This window comes from Scyliorhinus torazame, chromosome 5 (genome assembly GCF_047496885.1).
Source record: "Scyliorhinus torazame isolate Kashiwa2021f chromosome 5, sScyTor2.1, whole genome shotgun sequence".
In the NCBI taxonomy this organism is placed as follows: domain Eukaryota; kingdom Metazoa; phylum Chordata; class Chondrichthyes; order Carcharhiniformes; family Scyliorhinidae; genus Scyliorhinus; species Scyliorhinus torazame.
The window spans coordinates 285097420-285114083 of record NC_092711.1 but is presented as its reverse complement, the minus strand read 5'-3'; the positions used below and the strand labels follow the sequence as shown (position 1 = coordinate 285114083).

At 47.3% G+C, this 16664-nt stretch overlaps 1 protein-coding gene and 1 long non-coding RNA gene across 4 annotated transcripts in view; one reads left to right on the top strand and one right to left on the bottom strand.

The window, feature by feature from the left end:
- The window catches only part of kdrl (kinase insert domain receptor like), a 283571-nt gene that overhangs the window by 26449 nt on the left and 240458 nt on the right, over window positions 1–16664 (bottom strand). The window contains exons 25-28 of the mRNA XM_072505640.1: window positions 13055–13154; window positions 11234–11339; window positions 2350–2480; window positions 2076–2166 (exon numbers count right to left, since the gene is read on the bottom strand). Of these exons, the coding sequence (XP_072361741.1) occupies window positions 2076–2166; window positions 2350–2480; window positions 11234–11339; window positions 13055–13154 (428 nt within the window). The remainder of the gene's footprint in view (window positions 1–2075; window positions 2167–2349; window positions 2481–11233; window positions 11340–13054; window positions 13155–16664) is intronic.
- The window catches only part of LOC140421169 (uncharacterized), a 92171-nt gene that overhangs the window by 21737 nt on the left and 53770 nt on the right, over window positions 1–16664 (top strand). For 2 of the 3 annotated variants that reach the window (XR_011946683.1, XR_011946684.1), the window contains exon 2: window positions 2108–2204. This is a non-coding gene — a long non-coding RNA (uncharacterized lncRNA). Of the gene's footprint in view, window positions 1–2107; window positions 2205–15514; window positions 15827–16664 lie in introns of those variants that run through there. The other variant, XR_011946685.1, reaches the window with a different exon arrangement.

The following is a 16664-nucleotide window of genomic DNA, read 5'->3' as shown; positions in this document are numbered from 1 at the left end:
CCTGGAGACTTCAGGCCAATCTTGGAGGGTTAAGAGCAAGTTTCCTTTCAAATCATTTCCTAGGCCCTGGGCTATTTTACTTGTGGGAATGTAAAAATAAAAAAGCATGTTTGCTTGGTTATCCTTGGTGTTCCTTTTTGTACTTTTATTTGAGAGGAGCTTTAAATTGTCTGTCTGTGAACCATTGGTTCACCTTGGACAGCAGCCTGAATCTGTTGTCAAAATAATCCATGAGACAATAATAATAGCACCTTTCATTTAGCCTGACCTCCGCTGACTTTTTGTGCAACCACAGGAATGAATATTGGAATGTCTTAATTAACATTGGTGGAGTTACGTTACTCCAATGATTCCTCCCAGATAAGTTGATTAAAAGTTTTCGTTAACATTGTGTGCCAAGTTGTTTTCATCATAATCCTTCTTTTTCTAAAACAATATTTACAGCAGTATATAAAAGCATACATGTTACCTTGTTTAATGGGGTTGTATAAAATTACACTGCTAATTCCTGGGGTTGCTAGCTTTTTATTTTAAATGGATTTAATGGACACCAACATTAAAACAATGGGCAAAGTAATTTCATATGAATGCATGAAGCGTAAGTACTCTAATATTGCAGTTTAATTTCTGGGATATTTAGTCTATCAATAATATGGTACTCGTTGCTGTATTGTTTCACATGCTCCACATATCAGGATGTTGTTGGTAAGAGTAGCTATTGGGATTTGGGGAAGATTCTACACTTCCTTGTGTGAACTTCTTACTAGGTTGACGCTTATATGCAGGAGCGGTGGTGTAAACTGTAATGATATGCATAAGCAATTCTGTATGCCAATATGTTAGACCTCCAACCAGCAGGTGGCAGTAGAACTATATCAGGTGACACTGCAACCTCAGAGTCTGGGTGAGGAGTCGTCGTGGATAGTCGTGTTTTGTATTAGCTCTCGTACTCTAGTTAACAATTTACAGTTCGTCAGTAATATTAGTATTGTTTTCTATCCACATTATTGTAATTTAGTATATCTTAACTAGTCATGAACTAGACGTTCTTTGGTGCACTGTTGCAATGCACTAGAACGTAACCTAAACCATTTCCAGTTGGATCAGCTGATACCTTTAAAAAGGAGCTGTACAAATTCAAGTCAGGAATAGGGGACGGGATTCTCCGACCCCACACCAGGTTGGAGAATCACCGGGGGTTGCCGTGAATCCCGCCCCCGCTGTGTCCCGAAGTCCCCGCCACCAGAGATTCGGCGCGGGTGGGAATCGCGCCGCGCCGGTCGGCGGGCCCACCCCCGCCGATTCTCCGGCCCAGATGGGCCGAAGTCCCGCTGCTGGAATGCCTGTCCCGCTAGAGTGGATTAAACCACCTTTTGAACATCAGGTCAAGGCGGCGCGGGCAGGCTCTGGGGTCCTGGCTGGGGAGGGGGGGGGGGGCGCGGGGCGATCTGGCCCCGGGGGGTGCCCCCACGATGGCCTGGCCCGCGATCGGGACCCACCGATCCGCGGGCAGGACTGTGCCGTGGGGGCGTTCTTTTTCTTCTGCCTTCGCCATGGTCTTCACTATGGCAGAGGCGGAAGAGACCCCCTCCCGTGCGCATGCGTGGGGATGATGTCAGCAGCCGCTGACGCTCCCGCGCATGCGTCGCCCGGCGAAGACCGTTTGGCCCCGGCTGGCGTGGCGCCAAAGGCCTTTCCCGCCAGCTGGCAGAGCGCAAACCAGTCCGGCACGGGCCTAGCCCCTCAAGGTGAGGGCTTGGCCCCTAAAGGTGCGGAGACTTCCCCTAAAGGTGCCGGAACCCCCCATCCCTCCGGGTACGGGAGAATCTCGTCCAGGGTTTGCAGCTTATGGCAAAATAGATGTGTTCAATTTTAACAGAGTTGAAAGAGAAAGTGTAGAAATCTTGGATGGAGTGAATGGGAATTGGCTAGTCTATGACCGAGGTCCACCATGGGCTGTGGCAGGAATGCCTGTGCTCGCTCAAATGACCATTTCTCATTTCAAGGTTCGCGTTCTTGCTACAATTGTATTCATGATTGAATTCTAGATTAACAGTTCCATATCAAAAACTTACCTCATGTATCACAGTTGCCTTATTTTCTACAGGTACCTCATCAAATGTTTTTACGCTTAGTGGCCTCTTCTTTGCATTATTGCAGTTGAGCCTATCAACAGAAAAGGACAAAGACTCAGTACAAAGCAGGTTGGTAATGTGGAACAGAACATGGCACAATAATATAAATATCAGGATAATTTTCTAGAAAGTTTTACACAGGAAAAGAGCTTTGTTTTCTTTTGTTTTGTACAATTTAATGAGCACTTCTTGATTAGTGTAATGACTAACTAACCCAATGACTCCTGTGCAACTGTAATTAACTTTTGGATTTGTTATGTCTTCTGTGCGGCCGGGGTCTGCAGAGAGGCTGGAATCACCATCTGTTTGCAACATAGTATTCAAAGGAATATAATCCTTTCCATCCTATTTCAAAAAAAAGAAAGCGAGTCAGAGAATGAAAGAATATGCTCAGAATTCAGCATCGGAGACTGACCAGCTCAAACTCCTTTTTCTCAACAGTCTCCACCGCTGATTTGTTTGAATTGAATTTTTGAACCTTTACATACACTACATATTATTTAACCCGTGTGATATTTTGCCTACCATGTGCTGCCATGGTACATCCACAATTTTCTTGTGCCAAAGCTCTCCTGGAAGACATGTATATTCTGCAGCCTCTCAAAGTGAGCTTCGACAGCAGAGATGTGTCCCACATGTTTCCAAACTCATCAACAATAATTTATGAAGAAATGAGAGTTTTTCAGAAAGCTCATACTTTATTATACTCAGCCAGCTCCCAAAAGTACAGGATTTTATAACAAGACTTTCTCCTTTCACTCTCATCATTCCCGTACCAGCCTCCCCGAACAGGCGCCGTAATGTGGCGACTAGGGGCTTTTCACAGTAACTTCATTTGAAGCCTACTTGTGACAATAAGCGATTTTCATTTCATTTCATTTCATCATTTTCAGAGAATTTCTCAAATTCTATTTGAATTCGCTTTTGACAGCAAATTGTTAGAATTTATCATTTTAATTGGTGTCTTAATCATTGGACAGAAGTGTAGACGCTCCTGGTTTTCATTTTACAATTACGCAGGGTAAGAGTCAGGAGCTTACCATATCGGGAGCTATGGTTGTGGACTTGCATCTGAGTATTCTGTGGTTGGGAGCATTGGAACACATGTCCCAGGCAACCACACAGAATCAAATTATCTCCCTTGACATTCAATAGCATCATTGAATCCTCCACCATCAATATCCTGGAGGTTATCATTGACCAGAAAATGAAAGAGATCAACAACATAAGTATTGTGGCTTCATGTGCAGGCCAGAGGCTGTGGTTTCTGCAAAATGTAACTCACCTCCTGACTCCATAAAAGTCTATTCACCATTCATAAAGCAGGAGTGTGAATGAATACTCTTCATTTCCTGGATAAATGCAGTTCCAACAACACTCAAAAAGCTTGACACTCTCCCGGACAAAGCAAGCCATTTGATCGGCACCCTATGTGCCACCATAAACAGTTACCCCCCTCCACCACTGATGCAGTGTGCACCATTCATAAGATGCACTGCAGCAACTCGCCAATTATCCGTCGACAGCACCTTCTAAACCCGTGACATCTATCACCTAGAAAGGCCAGCGCAACAGGGGCATGCAAGTTCTCCTTCAAACCACACAATATACTGATGCGGAACCATATCGCCGTTGCCTCACTGTTGCTGGATAAAACTTGGAACACTCTCCCAACAACATTTTTGAGTGTGCCTTCACCAGATCGACCAGCAGTTCAAGAAGGCAGCTCAGCTTCACCTTCTCAAAGGCAATTAGTGTTGGGCAATAAATGCTGGCCTAGCTAGCGATGCTCACATCCCGTGCATGAATGGAATAAATTCCTGAGAGCATGTGATTGTGAGCTCTTGTCAAAAGGCTAGCGATATATTCCTAGCTGATGCCAGTACATGAAAGATCATGATCTTATGTTGCCAGCTACACTTATTTGGAATTGTTTATCAGTAAGTGAGCTTCTACTTTTACATATTACTGTTGAAAAAGGAGATTTCAGTCAGGTAATAAGGGTGTCTGCTGCAACATCAAACCACTTGGTCCAGAAGATGTTGAAAGGGGTTAAATGCAGACGTATGGAATTTCACTTGCTATTATTTTAATGACCACTGAAAACAAGCTGAATATTGCTCCCTTCAAATTAGCAGAAAAAATTGTTTTATATAGGTACCTTTTAATGTCATGTACACAGTTTGAATTTGTGAGAGAAAGCTTGGCATTTTCTTGCGGACAGTTTTACTTTAATAATAAAACTTAAGAATGCAATTGTATCTCTCTCTCTCTCAATTTGTTTAGATATCAGCCCAGGTGATATTCAAACAGAATTTTAAAAATCATCTCATCTTCCTCAGATGAAAGGAGTCTAAAAAGGTGTCTGACATTGATCGTATTGTTATAAAATGATCTACATTTGGCAGCTGGCTGGGTATAATAAAGAATGAGCTTTCTGTTACACTCTTATTTCTTCACAAACGATTGTTGATGAGGTTGGAAACATGCGGGGACTCATCTCTGTTCACAAAGCAGCAGGCTATGAGGAAAACTCCGAACATAGTTTAAACATTGCAGTGGGGTCCATGTCATCACAATATGCAATAATAAATGAAGAATCTTGTAAATAAGTTGCCCAGCAGCAGTTCTGTTTCAACGCTAACTGGCTGTATTGCACACAATTCTGCAAATGAGCAACACAATTCTTTAAGGCAGGAGAATATCAAATTTCACATTAGTGGTTTGTAGGGGTGTAATGTGTGTAGCAAAACTACATGGAGGCGATTCTCCAAAATGGAGACCAAGTGTTCACCCCGCCGTGAATGCCATCGTGTTTCACGATGGAGTGAAACGGGCACGGGGACAACCGATTCTGTCCCCCACAGGGGGCCAACACGGCGCTGGAGCGGTTCACGCTGCTCCAGCCTCCCTTCCCGGCGCCAAATGGGCGCCGCGCCAACCCGCGCATGCGCAGTTGGGTCGCGCCAACCTCCGCACGTGCGGGGAATTTCTTCAGCGCGCCGGCCCCAACTCAACATGGCGTCGGTGTTCAGGGGCCGGCCGCGCAACAAAGTAGGCCCGGTGGTGGAGATGCCGGCCTGCCGATCGGTGGGCCCCGATCGCGGGCCAGACCCCATCGGAGGCCCCCCCCCCCCCGCCCCCCCCCCCGCCCCCCCCCCCCGGTGAAGGAGCGCTTTTCCCCGCCCCACAGGCCGCCCCCCGTCCCTTCGCGCAGGGTTCCCGCCGGCAACGACCAGGGGTGAACGGTGCCAGCGGGTCTCTGTCGTATCCACACGGCCGTTCGGCCCATCCGGGCCGGAGAATTGGCGGTCCCGCCGATTCCAGCGGCCCGCGGCCGGTGCTGCGTCAAACGTGTTGGCGCAAATGACGCCAATTCTCTGCACCACGGAGAATCGCGCGCCGGCATTGGGGCGTCGTGGCGCGGTTGCGCCAATTCTCCGGCCCGGCGAAGGTGTATACGACACCCGCCGGCGCCGTTCACCCCTGGTCGCTTCCGGCGGGAACATTCATCTTAGCAGCTGAATGCAAACTTTTTTGAAATTCCTTTTCTGCACAGGATCCTGATTAAACATTTACAAATTATTATACTATACTCAGACATTGTCACGCGAGCATAATTTGTGGGAAATAGATTATTTTTATTCTAAAAATTCCCATTATACTTGGAAATACTGACTGGGCGGCATGGTGGCACAGTGGTTAGCACTGCTGCCTCACGGCGCCGAGGACCCGGGTTTGATCCCGACCCTGGGTCACTATCCATGTGGAATTTGCACATTCTCCTCGTAACTGCGTGGGTCTCACCCCAAAACCCAAAGATGTGCATGGTAGGTTGATTGGCCACGCTAGATTTCCCCTTAATTCGTAAAAAATGAATTGGGCACTCTTAATAAAATAAAAAATACTTGGAAATACTGATCACTTGTTTTCAAAATCTACTTACTTCCAGAATTAGATTTTCCAGGGATTAATCATGTTTTCTTGGATTGTATTTCTATTGAAATGCCTACCGTGTGCAGAGGCTGCTGCATCAATCAGAGTTTCCAGAGGATTAATTTTTCTACACACAGCTGTACACTGCCTGCCTGAGTAGCTGAACGTTGAATCAATTAGGACAGTTACATGGGTTATGTGCTAAGAGAAAAGCGCTACAGAATTATAGCTCAATATTAATCGGTTAATGTTTGGTTGTTCTTATGAAGGCATTGCCACTAAATTTGCAGGTCAGAAAACATGAAAAGGACAATATTCTAACTGGAGAATATGCTTGGAGATTCACAATACATTTCAATCCTTGTTGGTATGACCTTGAATAGGGTGGTTTATCTCTTGCAAAGTCACACTAGCTTAACTCCACATAGTTTAACTGAATATAGAGACGATAAAAGCACACATCCTAAATAATAATAGGTTGGATTCACTACTCAGTGCAACAGCTTGCAGCAAATGGTGTTAATAATGATACTAGAACCATGTGGGAGTTGGACTTCCAATCGAAAGTAATTCAAGTAACTTAACTGGAAATGGGGAGATTTTGGCGGTGGATTCTCTGCCGCCCGCCACTGGTAGTGGGGTTCCGGTGCAGCAGAGAATCAATCTAAAAACGGGATCGGCGTTCCAATGCTTTGGTTCTCTACACACCTTCCACTGGAAGGAGGATGCAAATGGGTCATTTGAACCCATTTGCATCTGATGAATGGGCTGGAAACGCAATTCTCCATGCCTCCGTGATACTCCAACCCTTTCGGCCGGGATTCATGCAGGCGTGAATTGGTGCAAGTATTTTCCAGTGTGGCGCTGATGGGGTGGACTCCGCAGTGGGTGATAGGGTAAGTGTGTGACATAGGTGCCCCCAAAGTCCATTGGAGCCCCCCTCCCCCACAATGCAAATCCAGCCATCCCGGCCCCCATCTAGCTATAATTGACAGGTCTCCGCCACATTAAAATCAGTTAAACCGTTTCTGTTGAGAAGAGGAAGTGAAAACACTTATCTCCTAGATGTTTATAAATATTGTAGCTGGCTTCACAGCAGGGTACATGAGATGCATTCAAGCATGAAGGGAAATGACAAACAAATTCGGACAGCTGGCTGTCTGGAAGCTATTACCATGTCAATTACAGCCTACTAAAAGCTATTTCTTTGAAAGTGAATAGAAGCCTCACAAATCAAAGGATCCGAGGGGAGTTAAAGCCTTGTGACGTGTTTTGGCTTGCTATGAAATAACAGCTGCTGTTTTCAACATTCTGTCTGAGGCAGCAGGTGCAAGGGACTTGAAAGTGAAAAAATAGTAAGTTTGCACTTTTTCTGACTGGACTGCTCTTTGGCTTCCATACAGGGGTGACTGATAAAGGGGGGTTTCTGATATGGGGATCTCTGATATGGGGGCCCTCTGACATGGGGTCTGATGTGGGCCTCTGTCGGAGGTTTCATAGAATTTACAGTGCAGAAGGAGGCCATTCGGCCAATCGAGTCTGCACCGGCTCTTGGAAAGAGCACCTTACCCAAGGTCAACATCTCCACCCCATCCCCATAACCCAGTAACCCCACCCAACACTAAGGGCAATTTTGGACACTAAGGGCAATTTAGCATGGCCAATCCACCTAATCTGCACATCTTTGGACTGTGGGAGGAAACCGGAGCACCCGGAGGAAACCCACGCACACACGGGAAAGATGTGCAGACTCCGCACAGACAGTGACCCAAGCCGGAATCGAACCTGGGACCCTGGAGCTGTGAAGCAATTGTGCTATCCACAATGCTACCGTGCTGCCCCTGATGGGGGGGGGGTCAGGTCTCCCTCATGCATGTGTGCTGTGGGGGGGTGGGGGGGGGGGTGGGATCATGCCCCTACTTGGCAATGGGTGGGGGCAAGATTTGCGTTGGGGCGGGGGGGGAAGAAGAGCCAGCCACTAGACCTTGGTATCGGGCCGCCTGCTCAAAATGGTGGCCTGATAGTGGGATTCTGAGTGGAATTCCATGAGCTCGTCGCCATGCATAAATTTGCAAGGCAAGGGAGAGTGAATCATCTGCGGGTCTTGCTCCTAGCGCCAATGCGGACCAGAAGCGATTCTACTCTGGGGGGAGAAGTTAGTCTCTCAAACAGAGAATCCTGCCCTTTATTTCTAAAATAGGCACAAAGGTACCATTACCATTAGAAAGTAATCTGTGAAGGAAGCATTCTCACTTTATTTAATGGCTTTCCTTAGTCAGGATTATATGAAATAGGATGACAGAAAGCTCACGTGGAGCATACATGCTGTCCTAGGCTATTGGGCCAAATGTCTGATTCAATGTTGTCAATTCTATGTAACTAGCAGAGATCTGGAAAATATCTTTATTGCCATTCCATCCTTCTATCTTTTGCTAGTGGGTTTGAAAGTAGGTAGTACCTAAAATCCAGCAGTATCCATCCACCCCTGACCCCCACTGCATTTTTATCACTGTGGAGGAGGTGTTGGATTGCCTTTCCACCAGTGGACCAATTGAGACCCATTAAGTGGGCAATTAATGCCAGCACCACTGGGATTTAACTGTTAAGGAGAGAAGTTCAGGCCAAACATTTTGTTTGGAAGATTTCTAGTTTGGCACTAGATGGCCCAGCCTTAACACCATATTGGGCCCAGCAGAAAACTTCTTCTGTTGTTACTATCCTTCCTCACAGGTTCCCCTCCCACCATGGCCTCTCAAACCCTGGCCTGGACCCCTTCACCAGGGCCTGCAATCTTGGAACCCAGAGAACACATCATTCACCTGCTGGATTAGATCCAGCACAGCTCTCCTCCTCGAGCCCCGAGCACAATACCGGCAATGGCCTCCACTCCTGGTGATGCTGCGGGGGCTCGAACTGCTGATCTTTAACTGGCTGGCAGCTCTTAGAGGCAGGACTTCCTGATCAGAAGGGTAAACGTCCTACATCCAGTCTATTCAGTCTATTAACAGCCAATGGTAGTTAAATGGCTGCTGGGCAGCCAGTGTTTCACTTGGTGGACTCACCCCAGACATTTTAACCAGGGGATGGGGTGGAGGACGAGGAATCTATAATTCAGCTTGGTAACTTTGTTGCTGGGCACCTTCTGCTTTTTTTCCATCAACAATCTCCAATCATGACCTTTGCTGCTGTCATTAACTGTCCCTCCCATGCCTCCTCTCCCAGTCTGTTGGCAGGCAACATCCCCTCCAGTCCTCTGTCCATCCCACATGTCTCCATATGTGTCAGGCTGCACCACCAAATCAACCCAGTAACCAATCAGAGCAGTATGGGCAGACTAAAGCTGTGTATTATTGTATATTGTTAAATGTAGAATGCAACAATGTGGTGGTTGAGGGGGAAACAGGGACACCGGGACAACCGTCCAAGCATCCACCACCCACCTCCCACAATGCTAAAATCGAGGCACCCCCCCCCCCCCCCCCCAACCTAATACGCATCACCCACCCACTACCCTCCCCCGGTCAGGTTCGAGCCTGTCATGCCCACCCCCCAACTCAGCACCAGGGCACAGCCCCTCCTTCACAAGCACTGGGCTTCCACCCCCCACCTCACAAGCATCACACCACCCCCCTCCCCCATCCACTCCCTCCCGCATAAGAAGAAGCCCCCCAATGGGGCTCCTGCCCCTTGGCACGGCCACTCTGGTACTACCAGGGGGATGTGCCAGGGTGCAATGCTAGGGCAATGCCTGCCATGTCCCTCACCAGCCAGGTACTATACCTCACCGTGTGCCCCATTGCATTCATCACAATTGGTGTTAGTTTTTGAAAACCAGTAGTGATTCACCCCCGCGTGGCATCACACTGGATCGGTAGGAGGACGTTACGGCATCAATAACAATAATAATATTTATTTTTGTCACAAGTAGGCTTACATTAACACTGTGAAAGTCCCGGAATCGTCACATTCCGGCGCCTGTTCAGGTACACAGAGGGAGAATTCAAAATGCCCAAATTACCGAACACCACGGGCGAGATTCTCTGAACCCCCGCCAGGTCGGAGAATCGCCGGGGGCTGGCGTGAATCCCGCCCCCGCCGGTTGCCGAAGTCTCCGGCACCGGAGATTCGGTGGGGGCGGGAATCGCGCCGCGCCGGTTGGCGGGCCCCCCCGCGCGATTCTCCGGCCCGGATGGGCCGAAGTCCCGCCGCTAAAATGCCTGTCCCACCGGCATAGATTAAACCACCTACCTTACCGGCGGGACAAGGCGGCGCGAGCGGGCTCCGGGGTCCTAGGGTGGGCGCGGGGCGATCTGGCCCCGGGGGGTGCCCCCACGGTGGCCTGGCCCGCGATCGGGGCCCACCGATCCGCGGGCGGGCCTGTGCCGTGGGGGCACTCTTTCCCTTCGGCCTCCGCCACGGTCTCCACCATGGCGGAGGCGGAAGAGACTCCCTCCACTGCGCATGCGCGGGAATGCCGTCAGCGGCCGCTGACGCTCTCGCGCATGCGCCGCCCGGAGATGTCATTTCCGCGCCAGCTGGCGGGGCACCAAAGGCCTTTTCCGCCAGCTGGCGGGGTGGAAATTCGTCCGGCGCCGCCCTAGCTCCTTAACGTTGGGGCTCGGCCCCCAAAGATGCGGAGCATTCCGCACCTTTGGGGCGGCGCAATGCCTGTCTGATTTGCGCCGTTTTGGGCGCCAGTCGGCGGACATCGCGCCGTTTCCGGAGAATTTCGCTCCTGGTCTTTCAGGACTTGTGGGAGGAAACCAGAGCACCTGGAGGAAACCACACAGACACTGGGAGAATGTGCAGATTCCTCCAAACGGGAATTGAACCTGGGACTCTGGCGCAGTGAAGCAATAGTGCTCATCACTGTGCTACCATGCCGCCCAAGGCTGGTGAGTATATGTAACCTCTGGCCCTGAAATTTAAGCTGGTTCTTTGAAAATGGGTTTATTATTTCATTCTAGTTCATGCTCACTGGAAATCCGTCTCCACGACGCCACTTCAATTGCATTAAACAAAGTAAACAATCCTCATTGGTGAAGTATTTTTAAAAAAAGTGGACAACTTTTTTGGGCATTTCTCATTTGGGAATTTTTGACTTGTTCACTCCCTTTTCCCCCAATCCTCTTATAAACATCCACCTGTTTGGATTCTCCTACCTGCTGAACATTGGCCTGCAAAAGATCTCCCAGCTGTTCCACCAGCTCACTGAAGGTGGGCCTTTCTCCCGGCTCCTCATGCCAGCAGTTTAACATCTTCTGATAGCTAAAACAGAAACGTAGCAAGAGCATTAGATAACTTGGTTAGCGACGTGTTAAACTGTTTAAACTGGTACACGCCCTTGAGAGAGAGAGATGACGCTACGGCCAGGACACCACAACAGCACCGATACTTCCTCAGGAAACTAAGGATATATGACATGTCCACATTGACTCTTACCAATATTTACAGGTGCACCACAAAAAGCATCCTATCGGGCTGCATCACAGCCTGGTATGACAACTGCTCGGCCCAAGACCGTAAGGAACTTCAGAGAGTCGTGAATACAGCCCAGTCCATCACACAAACCTGCCTCCCATCCATTGACTCTAGCTAGACCTCCCACTGCCTGGGGAAAGCGGGCAGCATAATCAAAGACCCCTCCCACACGGCTTACTCACTCTTCCAACTTCTTCCATTGGGCAGGAGATACAATAGTCTGAGAACACACACTGACAGATTCAAAAACAGCTTCTTCCCCGCTGTTATCAGACTCCTAAACGACCCTCTTATGGACTGATCTGATTAATACTACACTCCTGTATGCTTCACCCGATGCCGGTGTCTATGTATTTACATTGAACACCTTGTGTTACCCTATTACATATTTTCTTTTCATGTACTAAATGATCTGTTTGAGCTGCAAGCAGAAAAATACTTTTCACTGTACCTCTGTACACGTGACAATAAACAAATCCAATCCAATCCAAATGGTGCAGTTAAACTGCTTTAAAAGGCATTTTTGTGAATTCCCATCATGCTGTAGCTAGTAAAGGCAGGTGCAACAATGGCATGTCATACAGAGTGAAAACAGGCCAAAAATTTAACTTGCACCTCTAGCTTTTACTTTGAATGGCCGAGTGGCAGAATTTATCTGAAGGTACAGCCTGTGATCCGCTTGGCAGTAAAACCTGTCCAGAGCGCAGTTGATACATCAGGGGGTAGAAATGCTACCGAGTCTTTAAAACTGGTAGAAGTTTGAGAGTGTAGGTTTTCCACACACAACACACAACTAGGTGCTGATTGTTGCTGTGGTGGTGTGACGGTGGAACACCCACCCAATGGAAATGGTGGATCGAAGAGCGGAACCCTGCCTGGTGTTCTTAGAGATGTAGATGAGACAGGTTGAAAGATGAAGTGACAAAACAAATTAAAGCTTGCAGGGAGCTGTATGCCTCTTTTAGCAATGCAATCAGTTCTTCTATGATTGACTGGCATTGACCTTCCGGCTTCGGGCCCCAGTTCAGGCTCATGGTGGCCACGTAGGCCAGCTCTCAGCAGATATTGGTCTCACTGGGAGAATTCCTGCGTGAGAAGGACTAAGACATATCTTCAAACTGCTGGAGCAGTGCTGAGTACATAAATAGCTCATCCATCTTCCCAAAGATCAACTATTTTAAAAAATCAGTGAAGTACAAACGTGAAACCAAAGAGAAATGCTGCAAACTCTCAGCAGATCTGGCAGCATCTGTAGAGAGAGCAAAGAGCTAACGTTTCGAGTCCAGCTGACACTTTGTCAAAGTACAAACGTGATCTGGGTGATTATTCCACCCCATTGCTATCGGATTTTATTCTAATTTTATCTCCAGTTTTACCACACCATTGGTTGATCACTTGGTTCTTCAAAAGCTCACCTAAATGATAGGTTTTCATTACTTAAAGTTAGAATGAGAACAATTCTGCTTCAAACAAAATCCAAGAGGTCAGCAGCAAATTCTTACACTTCTGGTGAAGAATATTCAGGGGGCTTCATCCTTGTTCCTTCTTTTAACCTGCGGCAGAATTCTTCATCTATTTGGACTCCTGGATATGGAGAGGCACCTGGAACAGAAGAATTTAGAAGACAGCATTTACTTATTTTACCACCACCGTTCTCCTTGACTCCACAAATATTGGCTACCCTCAGATGACCATTGGTAACATGTGTGCTTTGACAGTGGCCATCGGCAGATCACTTGACCATAGTAGACAATGCAATCAAGCTCAATGCTGAACCAAATTTTTGTCCTCAGGAGGCGAGGACAATTGCAACACTCCCTAGTACTATTTCTATGGAAATCTGCTAATATACTACACATAGGGGATTGAATGTGGACCATCCTGATCTGTCAGGCATAGCTACTGATACTACAACTAGCTGAACCGTTAGGAGGGACTAACAACTCCTGTTACCTCACTCTACGAATATATTATTCTCAGGGTCACTAAAACAACCTTCAAAAGGAACCATGGGGAATACTTTTATGAAAGGGAAGGGCTATAGATGTCATATACATGGACTTCAGTAAGGCATTTGATAAGGTTCCCCATGGTAGGCTGTTGGAGAAAGTGAAGTCTCATGGGGTCCAGGGTGTACTAGCTAGATGGATAAAGGACTGGCTGGGCAACAGGAGACAGAGAGTAGTAGTGGAAGGGAGTTTCTCAAAATGGAGAACTGTGACCAGTGGTGTTCCACAGGGATCCGTGCTGGGGCCACTGTTGTTTGTGATATCCATAAATGATCTGGAGGAAGGTATAGGTGGTCTGATTAGCAAGTTTGCAGATGACACTAAGATTGGTGGAGTAGCAGATAGTGAAGGGGACTGTCAGAGAATACAGCAGAATATAGATAGATTGGAGAGTTGGGCGGAGAAATGTCAGATGGAGTTCAATCCTGGCAAATGCAAGGTGATGCATTTTGAAAGATCCAATTCAAGAGTGAACTATACGGTAAATGAAAAAGGCCTGGGGAAAATTGATGTACAGAGAGATCTGGGTGTTCAGGTCCATTCTACCCTGAAGGTGGCTGCGCAGGTCGATGGAGTGGTCAAGAAGGCATACGGCATGCTTTCCTTCATTGGAAGGGGTATTGAGTACAAGAGTTAGCAGGTCATGTTACATTTGTATATGACTTTGGTTCGACCACATTTGGAATACTGCGTACAATTCTGGTCGCCACATTGCCAAAAGGATGTGGATGCTTTGGAGAAGTACAGAGGAGGTTCACCAGGATGTTGCCTGGTATGGAGGGCGCTAGCTATGAAGAGAGGTTGAGTAGATTAGGATTATTTTCATGAGAAAGACGGAGGTTGAGGGGGGACCTCATTGAGGTCTACAAAATCATGAGAGGTGGAAAGCAAGAAGCTTTTTCCCAGGGGTCACGAGTTCAAGGTGAGAGGGGAAAAGTTTAAGTGGGATATGCGTGGAAAGTTCTTTACGCAGAGGGTGGTGGGTGCCTGGAACACATTGCCGGCGGAGGTGGTAGTGGCGGGCACGATAGCGTCATTTAAGATGTATCTAGACAGATACATGAATGGGCAGGGAGCAGAGGGATACAGATCCTTAGAAAATAGGCAACAGTTTTAGATAGAGGATCTGGATCGGTGCAGGCTTGGAGGGCCGAAGGGCCTGTTCCTGTGCTGTAATTTTTCTTTGTTCTTTGAAAGTCATGTGGAATTGAAATAGTAGCTGCAATAGTCTAATTCTCAACATTCTAATCCCACCAGGGAAACTGCCGGGACGTCAGTATTGCTTGCCAAAATCATTAAGGATTGAAATATTTGTTTCTAAAATTGACATGCAGCCAACTTCTGAGTGCTTATAGGAAGAGAGAAGGAGATGGGGTGATGAGATTTCTTTCTAATCTGTGAAATAACCCAAAATATTTAAAAGCTAATGAAAAGGCGTGCAGGAAACTGCCCGAGGTGAACTGGTGCCAACCCTACAAAGCTTTATAAAAATGTTGCCAATTAATGTTCAATATGACACGGCACGGTGGCCTCGGGTGACTGTCCGTGTGGAGTCTGCACTTTCTCCCCTGTCTGCGTGGCTTTCCTCCGAGTGCTCCGGTTTCCTCCCACAGTCCAAAGATGTGCAGGTTAGGTGGATTGGCCATGCTATAATTGCCCCTGAGTGTCCAAAAGGTTAGGTGGGGTTATTGGGTTACGGGGATAAGGTGGAGGTGTGGGCTTAACTAGGGTGCTCTTTCTAAGGGCCGATGCAGACTCAATGGGCTAAATGGCATCCTTCTGCACTGTAAATTCTATGATAGGGTGGAGGCGTGGGTTTAAGTAGGGTGCTCTTACCAAGGGCTGATGCAGACTCGATGGGCTGAATGGCCTCCGTCTGCACTGTAAATTCTATAACTTATGGAAAAATAAAAAGCTCTTGTGACGTCTCCTCTCCCTCTAACACATTTGTAGATATGGCTGAACTGATAAAGCTCTGCAGCAATTCACCCCTGGAACATTGGGAACTCTGTCAGTGGACTAATGTGTCAAGAAAAACCACACAGACGAGCTGGGACATTGTAGCAGTTTGGATCGCAACTCAAGTTCTTTGGCTTGCTTTGTTACAGATAAAAGTCTATGAACCAATACTTCGAAACTATAAAATGTGAAAGTACATGGAAAACATATGACTTTTATATAAAATATTTCTCTTGAATGCGAGTTATTTGACTTTGCACATTCACATGTTTATAGTGTTCAAACGCCAATATTTAAAGATTCCAATAACGAGGAAATTGTGCTTTTATGTCTACTTCAGAATTTAGAATTTTCCCAAAAGCCTGTTTCTAAAACTGGCCACAATTGTAATTGAATCATTCATTCACCATGTGCCCATGAACTGCAACAGCAAATATACTCCCACTTTGCTTCCTGCCACTAATTTTCCATCATTTGTATTTCAATATGTTACAGCCCAAGTGTTTTAAAAAATGTGGGAATTCAATCAGAACTGGATAACTGGCCAACAGGCCAACACAGTGTTATCAGAGTGAGACATATTTTCCTTTGTGTAACTTAAAACAACAAGATAGGAGATTTAACTACTAGACTCTGAACCAGTCACAGTGCGGCCCTACCTATATTTGTGCAGCCTTACCAATGTGGGATAGTACATCTCAGAGCAATGAGAAACTTGGCTGAATTTGATAATATTCTTTGCTAGTCCATTCTTCATACTAGAAATCTCGCGAGAGGCCTTTCGTGTGATTTGGGACGCTCGGAACGCCTTGCGAGATCTAATGAAGTCTTGCGAGACATTGGGCGAGATCCAGAGATACATATTTAAATGCCATTAAGCTCATTTAAATATGTCTGCGCCACATTATCCCAGCACCCGGAACTAACGCCCATGCCTGGGAGGCCTCGTCATGGTGCCTTTTAGCACTGGTTCACACTAACGTGGACCAGGTGCAATGGACCTGGGGATGTCTCCCAGGCAATTGGAGACCCCTGGGTGATCAGGGACAGGACAGGATGGCACCCTGGCTCTCCCTCTGGCACTCGGGCAACTTGGCACTGCCAGGCTGGCATAGCCAAGGTGCCTGGGTGGCACTGCCTGGCT